The sequence below is a fragment of the Dendrobates tinctorius genome, unplaced genomic scaffold (assembly GCF_039654945.1).
Source record: "Dendrobates tinctorius isolate UK_male_01 unplaced genomic scaffold, ASM3965494v1 ptg000028l, whole genome shotgun sequence".
Classification (NCBI taxonomy): Eukaryota; Metazoa; Chordata; class Amphibia; order Anura; family Dendrobatidae; genus Dendrobates; species Dendrobates tinctorius.
In genome coordinates this window covers 83,451,041-83,472,685 of record NW_027361696.1, presented here as the reverse complement: position 1 = coordinate 83,472,685, position 21,645 = coordinate 83,451,041, and the positions used below count along the sequence as shown (strand labels likewise).

Here is a 21,645-nt window from a genome sequence, read left to right as displayed (position 1 = left end):
GTGCTCCTCCACCCAGCACTCGCAGTGCATCATTGACACTGGGAACATTGGCCCACATGTCAGATTATGCCTTGCGGATCCTAAAAAGGGACCCCCGCATTGCCAAAATGATGAACGATGACGACTACTGGTTGGCCAGCATCCTGGATCCACGCTATAAAGGCAAATTACAAAACATCATGCCACAGGAGAACCTTGACCTAATATTGGCTAATAAACAAGCAACTCTGGTAAATCGGTTGCTTGAGGCATTCCCAGCACACAGCAGCGGTGATGGTTCTCACACGAGCCGTACGGGCCGGGGGCAGCTTGGCAGAGGTGTTCGTGGTGCACACAGCAGAAGTGGCGTTGGAGACAGAGGTTTCATGACAATGTTGTGGACTGATTTTTCAAATACCGCTCACACAACTGGTAATACTGCATTGATGGAAAGTGACAGGAGACAGCAGTTGTCAACTATGGTTACAAACTACTTTTCCTCCCATATCGATGTTCTCCCACACAGGTCATTCCCCTTTGACTATTGGGCCGCTAAACTGGACACCTGGCCTGAATTGGCCCAATATGCCTTACAGGAGCTCGCTTGCCCAAAGAGTCTTCAGTGCAGCTGGATCAATCCTGACAGAAAAAAGGACCCGTCGGTCAACCCAAAATGTGGATGATCTAACCTTCATTAAAATGAACCACGCATGGGTTTCCAAGGATTTTGTCCCACCTTCCCCTGATGACACATAGGGTGACAGAAAAATGGCTTGCTTTGGTCCACCTCTTCCTGGTACTTCACCTATTTCGACTTTTGCATCAGCTGAATGTCCAACATCAACATATGCCACTTTCTAAAACTCCCTAACTGTGCTGCCTCCCCCCCATGGCCGGGGTCACCACCTACCGCACGACACCGTGCGAGTGCCGTTGCCCTGGACAGGTGGGTAGGCCGACTCTTGGGCGCGGGCACTGGCACAGGGTCCCTCATAGTGCAATCAAGTGTCTCTGACGGTGGTGGTGCACACCCGCCGTCAAACACACCGCTGTACTATGAGGGGCCCAGTGCCAGTACCGACACCCACGAGTGGGCCCCCCTTGCTTGGGCAGGGCCCCAGCATTTGCAATCTTTACCTCTCCCTGCTCCTCCGCTGTGTAATCTGGGCCGTCAAATCCATACTGTGCCTGACACCGTCTGAGCCTGCCTCCTGAGACATATATTTTGAATGTGTACGCTATCCATACATGTTATCCAGGGATACGGTACCCTTTCTAACCTTTGTGCAATCACGTGCAATCCATACTGGGCTTAACACCGTCTGAGCCTGCCTCATGCTGTATAGACATATATTTTGAATGTGTACGCTATCCATACATGTTATCCGGGGATACGGTACCCTTTCTAACCTTTGTGCAATCACGTGCAATCCATACTGGGCCTAACACCGTCTGAGCCTGCCTCATGCTGTATAGACATATATTTTGAATGTGTACGCTATCCATACATGTTATCCGGGGATACGGTACCCTTTCTAACCTTTGAGCAATCACATGCAATCCAAACTGGGCCTAACACCGTCTGAGCCTGCCTCATGCTGTATAGACATATATGTTGAATGTGTACGCTATCCATACATGTTATCCAGGGATACGGTACCCTTTCTAACCTTTGTGCAATCACGTGCAATCCATACTGGGCCTAACACCGTCTGAGCCTGCCTCCTGAGACATATATTTTGAATGTGTACGCTATCCATACATGTTATCTGGGGATACGGTACCCTTTCTCACCTTTGTGCAATCACGTGTAATCCATACTGGGCGTGAGAACGGCTGGCGAGCTGTTAAGCAAGCTACAGCACCTGTCCAGACAAGTACAGGGATTCCTGTACTGTTGGGACAGCAATTTTTGGGGAGCACTATACTCTGGAGAATGATAGATGGGGCCCACCATACACTGGAACATTCCAAAGGTGGACATCAGACACTGGAGCAGCATTTACAGGGCCCATTATATACTAGAGCATTAGAAATGGGGCCCATTATGTTTGGAGCATTATTTGGGCCCATAAGACAGTGGAGCTTCATCCATGGGGACCAACATATACTGTAGCATTATGTGGAGCTCATCATATACTGTTTCAAACATTATATGGGACCAATGATTCTGTATGGAGAAATAGATGGGCCTCGTCATGAGATGTAAAAAGTGAGGTATTTTTCATTGTACTATACCGCTATTTCTCTGCCGTATCGGAGCATGATGAGTTGTGGTATGTGTTAAAGGGGCGCTCTTTCGCCCAGGGCACATGAAAACCTGCAGCCAGCCCTCCCCCCCACAACTTTAGCCAAATAACCCCCATTTTTCAGTGCGTAACTTGTATTATGAAGTTAATTAAGGTTGACAAGCTTAAGAAAGAAGAATTGATGCTTTTGGCATTCAAATGTGCACTGTAGGTGTGTTTCCTGTCCTCCTCTCACTGCCGACTTTTATTCCCCATTGACTTACATTGGGTTTCGTGTTTCGGGACGACCCCGACTTTTCCCTATAATCGGACGATCTTGCTCGACCCGACTTTTGGAAAAGTCGGGTTTCACGAAACGAAACGCGACCCTAAAAAAACAAAAGTCGCTCAACTCTAGTGCTTATTCCATGCCCAGGATTGATGATCTATTGGATCGTCTGGCCAGTGCCCAATTTGTGACCACGTTAGACTTGAGCAAGGGGTACTGGCAGATACCCCTAACGGAGGACGCTCGGGAGCGCTCAGCCTTCATTACTCCATTTGGGCTTTATGAGTTCCTGGGAATGCCCTTTGGGATGAAAACTGCCCCCGATACTTTCCAGAGACTGGTGGATCGACTGTTACAACAATGTCAGGACTTTGCCTGTGCCTACTTAGACGACATCGCCATTTTTAGCACAACCTGGGAGGAACATCTTAAACACTTGGGCATAGTGCTGGACTGTATCCTTACTGCAGGACTAACCATTCGCCCTGATAAGTGCCAAATAGGGATGGCTGAGGTGCAGTACCTCGGGCATAGAGTAGCGGGTGGGACACTAAGGCCTGAGCCTGCCAGGGTGGAAGCCATTAGCAACTGGTGTAGACCCCAGACTAAAAAGAAGGTACTTGCTGGTTACTATCGCAAATTTGTTTCTAACTTCAGCACCTTGGCCAAGCCCCTAACCAACCTGACCCGCAAGAACATGCCTAGGAATGTGACGTGGACGACGGCATGCGAGGATGCCTTTTCAGCGTTAAAGACTGCCCTCGTCACTGCTCCTGTCTTGGCTGCCCCGGATTATAAACGCAGGTTCCTCGTGCAGACAGATGCATCCACCTTTGGGATTGGGGCAGTACTTAGCCAAGTGAACGCTAACATCCTGTTGCTTTTGCCAGTCGGAAACTACTGAATCAGGAAGTTGCCTATGCCACTATTAAAAAGGAGTGCCTTGCCATCGTATGGGCGCTAAAAAAATTGCAGCCCTACTTGTATGGCAGAGACTTTATGATTGTTACAGACCACAACCCCCTCACATGGCTGAATTGCGTTTCAGGGGGCAATGGAAGATTGCTGCGGTGGAGCTTGTCCTTACAACCCTACAGCTTCTCCATCCAATACAAGCGAGGAAGCCAACACCAGAACGCCGATGGACTGTCTCGACAAGAAGAACCATAGGCTCCCCAGGCCGACCTACCCCTGCCACTGTACAAGGAATTATAAATAACTGAGCAATGTGGACTAAAGTGAGCAGGCCAGAGGTCTGTGTAGACCTCATGGCGTGCTCACTTATTATGGTGGGGGAGAGGTTGTGTTGGTGTGATATGTTATGTGGATGTCATATTTAGTATATTCCTATTTTTAACAATTCCAGTTATTTTCATAGTGTTTTTCTTATTTCATTGTAAGTCTACAGCCTCACTGTATCTGTCTCTTGATGACCCCCTGTAGTGCATTAATCCCTAAGGCCTTTTGTTCTCCTCTGGGAGGCAACTTGTTGGACTACCCCTGGACAAGGAAGGGGGTGGGGGGAAGAACGGCAGCTGGACAAGTCAGTTCCGGTAGAGACAAGATGGTGAAAAGGCTGCATTTCAGAGAGAAGGACCCATTTTTATCCTCTGGTGCTAGAGTTTTGAAATCTCGTTTCCCTGGACATTTTACCCTGATACTCGACTGCATTCTTATTCTGGACTATCTTATCCTTTGTGTGGTGGACTGAATATGGACCTTTTCGCATTTTTGCCTGAATAAAGGTCTTGGAATTGTTCACTCTTCGCTTGCTCTGTTGATTGTGTGATACCAGAGAAGGACCCCGTGACAACTGGTGGCAGCAGTGGGATCAACAGAGCGTCACCCAATGGAGAACTACCCACAGAGTGAGTACAGAAATTGGACTGTATGCAGTTTACAGGAGAGAGCCAGAGACCTGGGCCTGAACTACCAGGGACTGACTAAAGAGGTCTTAATCGATCTACTGGTGGGCGCTAGCCCGGCCACCTCCTCCCAGATGTCTGAAGGACGAGCACTGGAGACAGGGATCCCCATCCAGAAAACCCAGCGGTTGGTGTGGTATGAAGAAGAGATGGCGGTTCTGGGCCTCGGCGTCTCTCAGGAGTACAAGGAGGAGGCTGCCCGCCGGGCACAGCGGAGACAGGAAGCAATGGAGCTTGAAAAAGGGAGTAACGCAATGTGGAGTGTAACCCCAACAATCCGGGAGCCTGTACGGATCACCCGGACAGAGTTTAAGCCATTTGATGAGGCTTCTGGAGATGTAGAGGGGTTCTTCAAAGACTTTGAGCAGCAGTGTGCTGTGATGGAGGTGCCCCACTCTAGCTGGATGCGTTTGTTAGTGGGGCTCCTGAACGGAAGCTTGGCGGAGGCTTACCGAACCATTGATGCACTGCGGAATCGGGATTATAACATTGTAAAGCGGACTATCCTGGATTACCATGCTATCACCCCAGACTCATATAGGGCCAAGTTCCGAGACCTCCCATGCACCACGGGGGGATCGTTTAGGATGTATGCACATAAGATGTCCGAGGCAGGTCGGAGATGGCTGGAAGCAGAAAACGCCTTGACTGATGAAGATGTTATACAGGCGTTCCTTATAGAACAATTTCTTGCCAAGTGCCCTGCAGAGGTACGGGAATGGGTCCGGGAGCGCACGCCGTGTACCGTGGATAGAGCTGCAGCCCTGGCCGATGAAGCCATTACTATCCGGTCGCAATGGAGGAGGCTTCTGGACAATGAACCACGGCCTGCTTCCGCGCCCCGTCCCCCTCCAATTATATCTGCCCTTAGCTGCAGGAGATAATATTTTCATGTTGGATTTTGAGATCTGATCACTGCTGTTAACCATTTAGATGTTGCTGTCAATCTCTAACAATGCCATTTAAATGAGATCATTATTTACACTAGCCCCTCACAACTTGATTTTGGGGCATCAATGGGTTACATTGGTAGCCAGGGGAATGCTGAAGACCCCTGTTGCTGCCATCTGGATAGCTCTGTGAAGCTCGGCCACTGGCCACTGTTATTGCAGTAAAGAGTATAATCAATGGGATGATGAAAGGTTAAAGAAACACAAAAAATAAAGTTTGTAAAATATCTACTATATAATCATCTAATTCTGTCTGTCTGTAACGGAAATCCCGCGGTGCTGATTGGTTGCGCCCAGTCGGGAGATTTGCGGTGCAGAGAGAGAGATTCTAGAATACCTGATGCGTTAGAATCGGGCCACCATCTAGTATATATATATGTTTATATCGCAGGTCAGTAAAAAGACGTTTTGGTGGTCACTAAGGGGTTAAGTGAAAAAAAACCCTCAAAGTTCCAGAATTGCATTTTTTTCCGGTCTCTACACCTTCCTAAAAAATGCAATCAAAAGCGTTCAAAATGCCATGTCACATGTACCCCAAAATTGTTTCAATAAAAATGTCAGCTCTCCAAGCAAATAGAAAAAGCCTACAAGGTACGCCATTTCTGGAAAAAAAATGTTACGGATCTCGGAAAATGACAACACAAACAAAAATTTTAGTTTTTACATACGTCTGAATTTTAAATGAAAAAAATATACAAGTTTGCTGTTGCCATAATTGAACTGACCTGGAGAATCACGTGTCCAGGGCATTTTTACAACACATTGAATGCGTGAAAAAAAAAGCTCCACAAATAATGTGGATAATTAGGCCTCTTTCACACATCAGTGTCTCCAGTACATATGGTGACAGTTTTCACACGTACCAGAGACAGTGACACAGGTAGACCCATTCAAATTAATGTGTCTTTGCACATATCTGTGTCTTCTCACGGGCCGTGTGTCTGTGTGCTCCACACGTTGACAGGTCCGTTTTTGTTCATCTGCACGGTCACATGGACCCATACAAGTCAAAGGGTCCATGTAAGGCCGGTTTCACACGTCCTGATATTTCCGTACCGGAAAAAACGGTACCGGAGGTATCCGTGTCCGTGTGTCAATTTGTCACATTCGTGTGGCATCCGTGTACCATCCGTGTGTGATCCGTGTGCTGTCCATGTCCGTGTATTGAAACCATTTGTTTCAAAATTTTAAACGCACACAGATGGCACATAGATGGTACATGGATGCTATCCTATGCAGTACATGTTTACACGGACCCTTTGACTTGTATGGGTCCGTGTGATCCATGCTGTCGCTCAAAAACAGACTTGTCAGCGTGTTTAACACACGGTCCGTGAAAACACGCTGGCATGTACAAAGACCCATTCATTTGAATGAGTCTATGTGTGTCAGTGTCTCCGGTACGTGAGAAAACTGTCACCACACGTACCAGAAATACTGATGTGTGCCATCCATGTGCGTTTTTAAAGTCATAGGGTTAACATTGAAACAAATTGTTTCAATACTAGGCAGGTGTCTAGACCTTGGCAACAACTTTTTTAAAAAAAGACAGCCAGAATAAAGTCCTTTATTATAAATAAAACTAAACACAGTTTTCCATTTTTATTTAAACGGCTAATTCCAGCAAAGCCCTCATTCTCCTGTAATAAAAGTAATATAATAAACCAACAATATACAATAACTCTCCGTCATTCTGTCCCATGCTGTAATTCATGTCTGGGGAAGAAATACTTTTCAACCTGGACGGTGCCAAGATGCGGCTGTCCATGCTGAGATACACTGGGGAATGAACTGCTGCGAGCGCAGGCTAAGTGACTAGTGTTGATGTCTCTGAGGCTGCGTTCCCAGCCAGCCTGAACTGCGGTGACCTTGGTGAGATCCCCACTAGCACCGCAAGAAAGTCACATGGTGCAGAGGTGAGTTCAACCCAGTAAAATTTGCCCGGTGAACTAGCCTCTGCACCGTACGACTTTCTCGTGGTGCTAGTGGGGATCTCACTGAGGTCACTGAAGTTCAGGCCGGCTGGGAACGCAGCCTCAGTGATGTCATCGCCAGTCACTGAGCCTGCGCTTCTCAGCGTGGACAGCCACGTCTTGGCACCATCCAGGTTGAAAAGCATTTTTCCCCCAGACATTGATTACAGCGTGTGACAGTACGACAAACAGGTATGGTATATTGTTGGTTTATTATTTAACTTATATTACAGGAGGACTATGTTTAGTCTTATAAAGGACTATATTCTGGCTGTCTCTTTCTTTACCATATAACTATAGGATTAGTAATGGATTGGTGTCTTATTGATGTATCTTTATTACTAAGCCATGGTCTTGATGTCACTTGACAATACAAAGGTGATATCAACCCCACAAATATTACCCCACTTGCCACCACTACAGGGAAAGTGGGAAGAGCGAGGCTAAGTGCCAGAATCGTAGAGATGTGCCTTTTTTTGGGGCTGCTGACAGCTGATGTTTTTAGCCTGGGGGGTGGGACCAGTATCCATGGCCCATTCCAAGGCTATTAATATCAGCCCACAGCTGTCTGCATAGCCTTTGCTGGTTATTAATATAGGGGGACCCTACATCATTTTTGGGTGGTCCCCTAATTTAATAGCCAGTAAACTAACAGTTGTCGACTGATATTTATAGCCTGGGAAGCTCCATAGGTATTACCCCCTTCCCAGGCTATAACCATCTGCTCCCAGTCATCAGCTTTCCCTCTGCTGGTTATGAAAATTGCGTGGGATCCCATGCCATTTTTTTCCTAAAAAATATATTTTATTAATTAAATGTACAGTGTTCTTTTGCCCATATTAATCTTTTCATTAGCCAGTCTCAGATATGGCATTTTCTTTGCCACTCCGCCCTGAAGGCAGGCATCCCGGAGTCGCCTCTTCACTGTAGACATTGACACTGGTGTTTTGCATGTACTGTTTAATAAAGCTGCCAGTTGTGGACCTGTGAGGCATCGATTTCTCAAACTGCAGACTCTAATGTACTTGACTTGTTGCTCAGTTGTGCAGCAGGGCCTCCCACTTCTCTTTCTACACTGATTAGAGCCTGTTTGTGCTCTCCTCTGAAGGGAGTAGTACACAAAGTTGTCATACAGACCCCCACCCAGTACGAGTCCCCCAGTGTCCACAATAAAGTATGGTACCTCCAGAGTCTCCTCCACACAGTATCATTCACAACTGCCACACACAGTGTGATTCCCCCTACAGTACATTCCTCTACACACAGTCTGATGTCCCCACACTGTGTGATGCCCATGACTGTACATCTGCTACATCAACAAACACAGTTCTGTTATATCGATACCCAGATATAGTATGTGTAGCTTGGCCTGAAGGCGACAGCTGTTAGAGATTGAAATTTGTAGCCTTGTATTCTTTGACAAAGAATCTGTCAACCCTCCTAAGGATCAATCCTCCTAAGCCGTCTATACGGGCATGTAGGTCATAGAAACTTGAATAAAATGATTCCTTGATATCTGTGATCCAATGTCTTTTTACTCAGAAGTCCCTGTTTTTTTAATAAGAAAATAAGCTGTTAAGATCTATGGGAAAGACATAGATCTCCCAGAGAATCTGCCTCCAGGGCTTATTTTAAATGAGAGGGGGCTTTACCAGTGTGAGACATGTAGATCAGGAGAGCAGACTGTCAGTCATTTCATGTCTCGCACTGGTAACTCTCCTTTTCATTTACAATAAGCTCTGGAGGCAGATTCTCGGGGAGAGCTATGTCCGGCCCAGAAATCTTAACAGCTGATCTAGATAATAAAAAAATGTGAACTTCTCTGGAGTAAAAGATTGGATCACAGATATCAAGGTATCATTTTATTCTGCTTCCTATGACCTACATGGCCATACAGATGGCCTAGGAGGAATGTTCCTACTGAATCTCTTTTATTTAAATAAAGTTATGAATCTACTACATGCCTGTCATACTCGGCAGCACTATATATCTTTTTTCATTCTTTAATTGTTTGACACACGGGGTGAAAAGAGGATTTGATTCACATCCTAATGGAAAGTGGCATTTTCCATTAAAATTTGACAACAGTTCAGTGACAGGAAGCGGGTTAGTATATGTGGAAAGGAATCGCTCTTATGTCTACTTTTAATTATGTTGTCATGTTCATCTTGGAAAGACTGTCAGTCACTGATAAGACTACCCACTGGACTTCTAAACCAAGAATACATGTGGATTATAGTGAATATTTTCCCAACATCATTATATATCAACCTGCTCAGCTTTTCCTGCTCTAAAACATGATGCAAGAGTATTGGACAGTATTTTCACAGTGACCAGTTTCCTTTGGTTTTACTTCTCTCTTAAAGTGGACAACAAGTCACCCGCAGGCTATTTTTTTGATTAAGTACATGCATCTCTACTTCCTTAAAATGTCAAAATACACTTCAGGTATATACAGACATTATTATCAGTTCCTCCTTTAGCATAGCTCATTATCTAACGTCTCGGTTTCTCATACTCTCTGGGGATGCCTTTGTCTTTGGAGCGTGGGAGTAACCAACACAAACATGGAGAGAATATTCAAAGTCTTCGTAGATGTTATCCTTGTCAACGGAGGTAACCACAGAACCAGCTCTGATTAACCCATGTGTTTATTAAAGGTTTTTCCAAGCAAAACATCTAATAAATGTATTGTGTTTGTGAACTCCATCAATCACTGGAATGGTGGTCTCATTCACTGAGTGATGGTCACACATGCATACTAATAGGTCCATTCAATGTATGGGATCGATAATCATACCAAAATACAGCTTAAGTTATACATAGATATATTAAATAGAGTTGTAATTCTTCTATCTGACCACTTAATTCCAATTCCTTGGGAATTCGGTCAGGACCCCCATTCTAGTGATTGCCAGGAGTCCAGTGGAAAGATGAAAAATGTTTTGTGAAGGGTCACTTCAAGGAAGAACAAAGATGCTTATATTCTTCGATTCAGCAATCACAATTCTGTTTTTTCTTTTCAACAGGTATTATCTTCCTTATCGATGAATCAATCCTACCAACCAGAACTTAGGAGAGGCACCAGGAAAAGATGGAGTTACCCAACAGCAAAAAGAAACTTTTTTTATTGGGCTGTCTATTAATGTCAGTTTTTGTGTTCTTTCTATTATACCAATTACAGATCCATATCCAATTTTTGGCATTTTCTGCGAATCATCTGCCTATGTCGTTAATATGCCCAGATAAAGACAAACCTTCTAAAACAGAAGATGTCTCAGGGTCTAGCAGCAATGACCTAGTAGCTAAATGCAAAGATTTAGGAATTTGGACTGTAAAACCTGATGGCAGGTTGGGAAATCACATGGGTGAATATGCTGCTTTATACGCCTTGGCCAAAGCAAATGGGCGCCAGGCTTTTATACTTACAGAAATGCATAACTACTTAGCACCGATATTTAAAATCACGCTGCCAGTTTTACATGACAATGTGGCCAGGTATGTCCCATTTCAGGAATATTGGCTACACGACTGGATGTCAGAAGAATATAATCACCTTGAAGGGAGTTTTATCAAACTAACGGGCTTCCCCTGCTCATGGACATTTTTTCATCATCTTCGGGAGGACATCATTAGGGAATTTACAATTCATGACTATCTTAAGACTGAGGCCAACCAGGTTTTGGAGAACATCAAAGGTTCTCGAGAAAATGTCACCTACATTGGGGTCCATGTCCGAAGAGGTGATTATGTCAACGTCATGCCAGATGTGTGGAAGGGTGTAGTTGCAGATAGAGGTTACTTGGAGAAAGCCATGAATTATTTCCGAAATAAATACAAAGAACCCGTCTTTGTTGTGACTAGTAATGGAATGAAATGGTGTAAAGAGAACATTGACAATTCCAAGGGTGATGTCTACTTCTCAGGGGACGGATATGAGCCCACTCCCGGCAAGGATTTTGCACTTCTGGTTGGTTGCAACCACACAATCATGACTATTGGGACATTTGGATTCTGGGCAAGTTACTTGGTTGGAGGAGAAACCATTTACCTCACTAACTTTACACTTCCTGAATCGGAATTCTTGAAAATTTTTCATTATGATGCTGCCTTCTTACCAGAGTGGATAGGGATTCCAGCTGATCTATCTCCACTACAACACTGAAAATAATGGAAAAACCAACACTGCCTTTATTCTACATACACTGTTAAAGAGACTGGTTACCGAAATTTATTAAGCAGGAAAAATACTAAACTACAGAAACAAAAATGTAGATATAACAGTTAAAACAATTGATGCTGTTTTTAATGTGGATTTGAATTTGACTATTTATTTGCCTTCTAAATCCAGAAAATCTATGGTCAAAATGTAACCAATTTGTATTTTTGTATGACCTAACGCATGGAGTTGCACAAAGCCTATAGAAAGTGGTTCGTTGTCTTAGGTACATAGGCAAAAATCAGGTATAGACTCAATGAGTTTTGTTTAATTCTTTTTTTATTAACCCCTTCCTGACAGGCAATTTTTTTGTTTTTGCCCTTTGCTTTGTTTTCGTACCCTTCTTCCAAGACCCATATCATTTTTATAATTCCATCAACATAGCCACCTGAGATTTTGTTTTTTTTTGCATGGCCAACTACTCACACTGCTCATTGTACTGAAAAAAAAATTAGCTGACAACATAAATCTTCAGGTCAGTAGGATTATGGCCATACATATCTTGGTTTTTTTTATATTTTACTGGCTAAAAAACTCTGAGTTTTTCTGAGATCTGGAGCCTTTTCATTGATGGACCTGTTTGAGGGCTTGTTTTTTGCATGGCCAGCTCACAATTTTATTGAAATGGTAATGTGAAGCTTTTATCACTAGTTATTGCATTTTTGGGGGCAGGGGAGGTTGGGGGTTCCGGCAACAAAAAAAAAACTGCAATTCTGACATTTTTATTTTTTCTTCTCTTTATGATGTTTACTGTAGTTTTTTTTTTTTAACTGTGAAAGGGGGTGATTCAAAATTTTATGTATTTTTAGAAGATGTTTTAATTTCTACTTTGTTTCTTGGTTTCCTTAATGGACTTGAACATGCGATTGACCACTTGCTTTATTTATTGTAAGGGCAGAGACACACTGCAGTATTTCTCGTGCGAGAATCGCATCTAAAATTCGCACTGGCTGTCGGCTTTCCTGACCTGAGCTTGACAGCTGCATAGTAATCTATCACGCTGTCATGCTCAGGTCAGGAGAGGTGCCGGCCAGTCCGTGCAGTGCGATGCGATTATCGCACGAGAAATACGGTAGTGTAAATCCAGCCTAAGGCCACATGCACACATACAGTATTTGGTGAGTTTTTTACCCCAGTATTTGTAAGTCAAAACCAGAAGTGGTTGATAAATACAGAAGTGGTGCAAATGTTTCTATTATGCTATTCCTCTGACCGTTCCACTCCTGGTTTTGGCTTTCAAATACTGGGGTAAAAAACTCACCAAATACTCAATGTGTGCATGAGCCCTTATACTACATTACTTCAGTATATAGTGAACATCATGGTGTCCTGGGGTTTTGCTTTATTGGAGTACCTAGGTGGTGGAGAATGGGTCATGGCTGCTTATCAGCATCCTGCACCAGAAAGGTCACGTGAAGCCGTCTCTCTACTTAAAGGGACCTTTCACCAGATCAAAATAGGCAGTTTTTACTCTTGGATTAATCAGTGTTGCCATGCATATTACACTTTTTTCCTTATTAAATATGCCATATGACTCCAGAGATATGGGCCTTTTTATTTATAGATCATTTTTATGGACTCTACTAAGTGGGTGTGGTTACAGGATTCTCTGGGGTGTGTCTTTTAAGCTGTTCTACATTTTTTCTCTGTGGACAATGCCCCCTTGCTAAAGTCCATAAAAATTTGCATTACATGAAAAGGCCCATATCTCTCGAAATATATGGCAGTATAAAAACAAAGTAAAAATGGAATATTCAGGTGAGAAGTGGGAATAAAATCCTTTGTAACCCTGATATTCTTCACTCCCAGGACACTTTCTTTTGGGAAAAAGTTGGGATTCCCCTGTATACATGGTCTGCTGGTCCTACCAAAATTAATGGAGTTGGCCAACATTTTTCTAATGTGTACGGGATCCTTCCATGTACCCATCTGTCAACAAGTCCGGATGACACAATTGGGACAACCGGTTAATCAATAGCGTCACATTTTAATACATTGCTACAGGGTAAGATTTGCTTGCATTAATGTTTGTGCCAATAGAACTCCACCAAACTTAAACCAGGTTTGCATTTTATTACTGTACAATGCCTGAATTTTTTAAAATACGTGCAAGGGATCAAAAATCATTGAAGCAGAATAAGATTGTTGGATGAAGACAGGCAATAATAATGTCATTGTATTATTGCATAAAATGTAACATGAAATGAGTAAAGTTAAGTAAAATTTTTGTAATATGTCTCAATGTTTTATGCAATTTGCATCAATATATACACTGTAAAATTTGATTGAAAGGAAAGGCAACTTTATAGACTCTTACCCACTGTACCCAAGCTTGTCTGAAGAACCCTGGTGGTATAACATAACGTTATGTTTATAAAGATGTTTTTGACAAAATTCTTTGACTTAAAACCCTTTAATATTTACACAAAATAAATATCTACTTGAAGTAAACTGTTTAATATGGAAAGGCAGAGAACCTTCTGCTGATTTCATTAAGGGGAATAAAATTATTACCTTTTTCTCTTTGTGTCATGACTCCTGTCGAGTGTTCTGGGACCAGGGGCTCCTTCCCTGTCACTAATGGTAGGGGCGCTCAGACTCGTCCCGTTCCCCAGATTACATCTGATGGTGAAGATGCCAGGGCCACATACCTTGCCTTAGGTCCTGAATTTCTCCTGAATATGCCGATAACACATATGTGGAGGAAAACCACTGTTTGGGCACACGGTAGAGCTCAGAAGGGAAGGAGCGCCGTTTGACTTTTTCAATGCAGAATTGGCTGGAATTGACGCCATGTCACATTTGGAGAGCCCCTGATGTGCCTAAGCAGTAGAAACTCCCCACAAGTGACCCCATTTTGGAAACTAGACCCTCCAAGGAACTTATTTAGATGTGTGGTGAGAACTTTAAACCCCCAAGTGTATCACTAATGTTTATAACGCAGAGCCATGAAAATAAAGATAATTTCCACAAAAATGATTTTTGAACCCCCAATTTTTTATTTTCACAAGGGTAGCAGGAGAAATTATATCCCCATAGTTGTTGTAGAAAATATATCCTGAGTATGCTGGTACCCCATATGTGGGAGAGAACTACTGTTTGGGAATACGGCAGAGCTCGGAAGGGAAGGAGCACCATTTGACTATTCAACGCAGAATTGACTGGTTTGACATGCAGAAATAGTGCTAACTGCTGTTGCTTCAAAAGCATCCAGCAACTTGAGGGTTAACACAGTCACAGGAGACAGGGAGTGGTTAGCAGAGCCCGAGGGGGGTTGTGGGAAACTTGTTTACATTCTGGCAGCAGCCAAAAGGGATGAGTGGTGTATGATCTCTCAAATAAGTTCAGGCAAGTGAACCATAGGGACACAGGATTCCATTGCAGAGTGGAGCTGGGCTAATCTCTATACTGCTACTGGAGAAGGTCTATCAGGAGCTGGAAGATAAGTAGATAAGAAGTTGTGTTACAGGGACAATCTCCCTCAGCAAACCCTACCCCCCTCCTCCATCTCACTGTGCTAGCAGAAATGCTGTGCGATGGGCAGCCCTTGTGCGCCATCCTACGCAAATTTGCTCCTGGGCTGGTGGGAGGAAAATATCATTTTCATAGAATGCACAGATGTAGCGGACAACATCGTCCTTTGGCTCCACTACATCGATGATGTTTTTGTTATCTGGAGAGGCAATGAGGACAGCTTTTGTGAATTTGTTAAGGGTCTAAACAATAATGAAATTGGCCTCAGCTTCACTTTTGAGTCCAATTCACACAGATTAGCCCTTTTTGGATGTTCTGATTGAACGAGGGGAAAATGGCCGACTGGTGACCAGGACGTATAGAAAACCCACCTCCTCAAATTCTCTTTTGAGGTGGGAATCCAGTCACCCGACCTCTCTCAAAAAAGATATTCCCAAAGGGCAATACCTTCGGATTAGAAGAAACTGCTCTAATCAAAGCATCTTTAAAGAGCAGGCAGACGATTTGAGGACACGGGTTATAGAACGAGGATACCCGAACGGGATTCTCAAAGAGGCCTACAAGACATCTTTAGCCAGAGAGAGAAAAGATCTTTTAACCCCTGCCCATAGGGCTGCAGATAGCAATCCCATCAGATTCATAACTAAATATTCGAATGGGGCGAATGATCTGAGATCATCAAACGACACTGGCCGATACTCAGGATGGATATGGACCTAATGGAGGTCATTTCCCCGATATCACAAATAACTTTCAAAAAAGGTGGTTCAATTAATGATAGGGGTATAGTGGCTGCATACAAACCTAATACCTCCACAAATACCACATGGTTGGGAAACCAACCCAAAGGTTGCTATAAATGTGGTAACTGCAAATATTGTGCATCAATTTTGCAAGGGAAGGAGTTTGCGAGTAATGTCACAGGAAACACCTACAGTGGGGAAAAAAAGTATTTAGTCAGTCAGCAATAGTGCAAGTTCCACCACTTAAAAAGATGAGAGGCGTCTGTAATTTACATCATAGGTAGACCTCAACTATGGGAGACAAACTGAGAAAAAAAAATCCAGAAAATCACATTGTCTGTTTTTTTTTCATTTTATTTGCATATTATGGTGGAAAATAAGTATTTGGTCAGAAACAAGCAATCAAGATTTCTGGCTCTCACAGACCTGTAACTTCTTCTTTAAGAGTCTCCTCTTTCCTCCACTCATTATCTGTAGTAATGGCACCTGTTTAAACTTGTTATCAGTATAAAAAGACACCTGTGCACACCCTCAAACAGTCTGACTCCAAACTCCACTATGGTGAAGACCAAAGAGCTGTCAAAGGACACCAGAAACAAAATTGTAGCCCTGCACCAGGCTGGGAAGACTGAATCTGCAATAGCCAACCAGCTTGGAGTGAAGAAATCAACTGTGGGAGCAATAATTAGAAAATGGAAGACATACAAGACCACTGATAATCTCCCTCGATCTGGTGCTCCACGCAAAATCCCACCCCGTGGGGTCAGAATGATCACAAGAACGGTGAGCAAAAATCCAAGAACCACGCGGGGGGACCTAGTAAATGAACTGCAGAGAGCTGGGACCAATGTAACAAGGCCTACCATAAGTAACACACTACGCCACCATGGACTCAGATCCTGCAGTGCCAGACGTGTCCCACTGCTTAAGCCTGTACATGTCCGGGCCCGTCTGAAGTTTGCTAGAGAGCATTTGGATGATCCAGAGGAGTTTTGGGAGAATGTCCTATGGTCTGATGAAACCAAACTGGAACTGTTTGGTAGAAACACAACTTGTAGTGTTTGGAGGAAAAAGAATACTGAGTTGCATCCATCAAACACCATACCTACTGTAAAGCATGGTGGTGGAAACATCATGCTTTGGGGCTGTTTCTCTGCAAAGGGGCCAGGACGACTGATCCGGGTACATGAAAGAATGAATGGGGCCATGTATCGTGAGATTTTGAGTGCAAACCTCCTTCCATCAGCAAGGGCATTGAAGATGAAATGTGGCTGGGTCTTTCAACATGACAATGATCCAAAGCACACCGCCAGGGCAACGAAGGAGTGGCTTCGTAAGAAGCATTTCAAGGTCCTGGAGTGGCCTAGCCAGTCTCCAGATCTCAACCCTATAGAAAACCTTTGGAGGGAGTTGAAAGTCCGTGTTGCCAAGCGAAAAGCCAAAAACATCACTGCTCTAGAGGAGATCTGCATGGAGGAATGGGCCAACATACCAACAACAGTGTGTGGCAACCTTGTGAAGACTTACAGAAAACGTTTGACCTCTGTCATTGCCAACAAAGGATATATCACAAAGTATTGAGATGAAATTTTGTTTCTGACCAAATACTTATTTTCCACCATAATATGCAAATAAAATGAAAAAAAACAGACAATGTGATTTTCTGGATTTTTTTTTCTCAGTTTGTCTCCCATAGTTGAGGTCTACCTATGATGTAAATTACAGACGCCTCTCATCTTTTTAAGTGGTGGAACTTGCACTATTGCTGACTGATTAAATACTTTTTTTCCCCACTGTACCCCATCAAACAATTCATCATCTGTAGTTCAGTAGGAATAGTGTATAAGATGACTTGTAAATGTGGCCTAGAATACATAGGCAAGACTAGGAGGGAGCTCAGGAAAAGAGTAGGAGGACATCACAGAGACATCATTAATAAAAGAGATACTCCAGTGGCAAACCATGTTAACAATACCCATAATGGGAACACGAAGGCCATTAATTTCATGGGAATAGAAAAGATTTGCAAAAACCAAAGAGGCGGCAATTGAGATAAACATATCCTCCAAAGAGAAACCTTCAGGATTTTCTGCTTGTAAACAGTGAACCCTAAAGGTCTCAACGAACAGCTTACCTATTCTTCTTTCTTGTAGGGAGCTTGCATATAGGGATAATTAGACTAGGGTGAGCTGCCGTTGAGTGGGGGCGCCACTTGCGCAGGTTTTAGGGTGCCAACCTCTGCGTGAGGCAGGGAAAATCCAGCCAGGGAATAATAGGGAGAGATATAGAAGAGCACCCTTTCTATCTTTCCATACATAACAGGAAGATCAGTCGTGTCCGAATAACAGCATGCAGCATCTACCACTTTAAAATTTTTACAAAAATGCATCTTCTGAAAATACCTTTAATATGAGATATATCTATTGATTACCTCAGCTCCAGGATGATAGTGTATAAAGAATATTGGATTTTAGAGTCCCTGAAAATGTCTTCATAACGGACTACTTATAGCAGTATATGACTTGCATACTTGAAAAAATATGTTCCCCTAAAGGATATATGAGAACTAAATATACCTAACTAAGGGTAACAATATCTGTATGTCACTTTCTGATCAGACCACGGCGCTGCAGTAGATCTGCAGTTCACGTGGGATTTGTTTACAACATAAGGTTACCAAGGACACAGCCTGATCATGTGAGCGCTATGGGATGACGGTATCGCGCTATAAAAACCGTAAGTGATGTTGTCGGTTTCAGTGACAGACATAGGGAATTACACTTGCGATTCAAACATGAAACTATGCGCTCCACAAGCCGGAAGTGAAGGACCTGGTGTCCGGAAACAGACGCTATATTGCAGGGTCTTTTGAATGTATATAAGACAAGTCAAATAGGATACCTGTGCGCTATGTCTCATAACAGATGAGAAATGTCACATATCCCCTGATGATTCTAGAGATGAAACACGTTGGGAGATATTATTTGGGACAGAGTCCACCTAGCAAAGGCAGAGGCACCGTGATATGCTAAGGTTATGATGCCCACTGAAAAAGAGCACAGATACAGGCATCAGTGTATGAAAGCACGACACCTCAGATGAGTATAAATGGCACAATGATAACTCACTATGAGGGTTAATATATGACAGATCCTCTTTGTATATTGAATATTTGGATCCATATTACTCCATGGGTGGGGTGATTATTGTAAGTACTGATGAATTGAATATGAGACATATATGTTTCTAAACCACTTTATTTTAAAAGAAGGACATGTAACTGTGGCGCCCACAAGAGTATCGTCGCCACAGTGGCATTACCTTCCCCCTAGGGAGTGTGATGTCATGCTTGGAAGCAATGAAGGGTCTCTCTATCAGTTAAATACAACACACAGCACAGTTCCCACTCCAGGCCAACACCCTCTTCCTCAACACCTATTACCACTGACCTGGGACCACAGCTCCACCTGTGGGGAGCTATTACATCTTGTTGCCTTATACCATCTGTTCCAGAGGATCTGCCTGCAGCGTCGGCTTAACCCCTTCATTGCCGATTACCACAGGTGGCGTCACGTATCATCCACTTATAAACTTTAACCAGCCACTCTTAACCCCTTTTACATGGATGCCCAGGGCCATGGATCGGGTCACCGCTACTGTGACACTTCCCTCTCAGATACCGGCCCGGTACCGAGTACCCCACTGCCCTGGCAGGCGACCCATTTTGGCGCCACGAACAGGATTTACGGAGCCCGGTGTCCCCGGGCCCTGTGTGCCAGAGACTGTGTTGTGTGCCATAGACTATCTGCGCAATTGCCGCCGTTACCCCGCCGCTTAGCGCACGCGGGAAGCTAAAGGGGTGGGCTGTCGTGGACGGAGCCAGCCGAAAAGCTCGAAAAAGTGAAGTGCTGTGCGAGAAGAGGCCAGCGCGCGGGAAGTGAGTTGCAGAGGACTGCAGTCCCGGCGTCGCCCGATCATCCAGCCTGCAGAGCGGCAGCCGGTAAGCCAGCGCAACCCAGGGCCTGGCCAAACGTTAACTAGGGGGGAGGAGAATGTCTGAGGCAAGAGCAGAAGCAGCGGTCGACGCCAGCGCACCCCCCACAGCGCCGCAAGATGCAGGGGCCAGCTCCAATGGCACCGCAGAATCCAGCAGCCAGCGCTGCCTCCAGAGCACCGCAAGAATCAGCACCCACCGCAGCAGTCCTCATAATGCCGCTGTCCATGCCCTATATACCGGGAGCAGCCTGGCTACCACAGTACTCAGGGGAGTCAGATACCCTGAATGAATTTAAAGAGAGACTGTGCAGATTGTTTGAGGTGTATCCTCTGTCTGAAAACCAAAAAGTGAACATCCTTATTGGGCAGCTAACTGGTGCAGCGCAAAAGGAAGTAAAAGCCTGACAGGACACTGATAAAGAGACTGTTAAAAAGATCCTGGCTAAGCTAAGAAGCACCTTTGACAACCGCACTGCAGCTGAAATAAAAATGAGATTCTTTGGGTGTAAGCAGAGAGTGCAGGACAGTATACGGGACTATGCTCTTAACCTGCAGGAGGCACTGCGAGCCATAAAGCTGATTGACCCAGACAGTGTGAAAGATGGAGACAGACTGTTAAAGGAGCAGTTTATTGAGGGACTCCTATCCAGTGCCCACAGAGCACAGCTGCGCATCATAGCCCTACAAAACTCTGACCTAGACTTTGCAGACTTCAAAGACAGGGCTATCCGGGTGCTGCATAAACCAAATATCAGCCGCCCAGCGCCCCCTAGGCGCCCAGCGATCACATACCACCAAGAAGCAGCATCTTTCCCTCCCAGCCCTGTGGGGGGCTGATGCACAGACTCTGGATAGTGATCCATCTACAGAACTGCGCCTTCAGGTCGAAGAGCTGGCCAAAAGTATGGCTGCACTTGCTAAAACTGTGCAGTCCATGCAGGTGTCCTCAAAGGAGAAGATCCAGCTGGCCTCCAGTCCAGAGGATGTCCCGTGGCTACGGAAGAAGAGGATCACGCCACGCCGAGGGAGAGACAACGATCACTATGACCAGGACGGACGTCCCATGTGTCGTCACTGCCACAAGGCAGGCCACATCGCAAGATTCTGTTATTTAAACGAGCAACCCCTGGGGCAGAGGGCCAACTCCCAGGAGTAGGACCATAAGGCCCAAAGAACTGGTGAGCCAAGTATGTTGGAGGGCGACCGGTCCTCCCAGTGGTGATTGATGGCATCCCCATGAATGCTTTGCTGGACACTAGCTCTCAGGTGACAACTATGCCATATATCCTTTACAAGCGGTATTGGGCTGACTCTGAACTTACCCGTGGCCCAAGTGATAAATTGACAGTAGTTGCCAGCAATGGTCAGTCTTCGCAAGTAGGATGTAAAGAGATTACCATTAAAGTGGGGCGAGTAGAGAATATCTCAAGGTCTGATAGTTGTAGACATTGATCGACGAGAATGTAATCCAATGATGTCCTTAGGTACTAATGTGATTGAAAATTGTCTTGCCGAGGTTATTGTTTTGTTGCAACAGGTAGCCGAGACTGCTGGTTCCAATGAACGAGTCCTGCAGAAGGAGAGCAAGGCCCTGATGCAAAGACAGCTGGTAGAACTGTCTAGCGGAGAAATTGGCAGCGTCAGAGTGAGTGATCCTTTCCCCATTGCGATACCCCGCAGATGTGAAATGTTAATTTGGTGTCGGGCAGCCATAGGCTTCAGAGGAAAAGATTACCAAGCATTGGTAGGGCCAGTGAACTCTGATAGCAGGTCCACTGTCCTGACAGCCAGAGGGGTAGTTGATGTCCGCAAAGGGAGAGTACCTGTACGCCTCTTGAATTATGGGGAAGAGGAGGCCATAATACCTCG

At 44.5% G+C, this 21,645-nt stretch overlaps 1 protein-coding gene across 4 annotated transcripts in view; it reads left to right on the top strand.

Annotated features, from left to right (window-relative positions):
• LOC141085602 (galactoside alpha-(1,2)-fucosyltransferase 2-like) overlaps nt 1–14,082 on the top strand; it is a 428,258-nt gene extending 414,176 nt beyond the window's left edge. For all 4 annotated transcript variants that reach the window (XM_073571122.1, XM_073571119.1, XM_073571121.1 and 1 more), the window contains one exon: nt 10,374–14,082. In XM_073571122.1, coding sequence (XP_073427223.1) covers nt 10,439–11,509 — 1,071 coding nt within the window. In that variant the 5' untranslated portion in view covers nt 10,374–10,438 and the 3' untranslated portion in view covers nt 11,510–14,082. The remainder of the gene's footprint in view (nt 1–10,373) is intronic.
• The last annotated feature ends 7,563 nt before the right edge of the window (nt 14,083–21,645 follow it).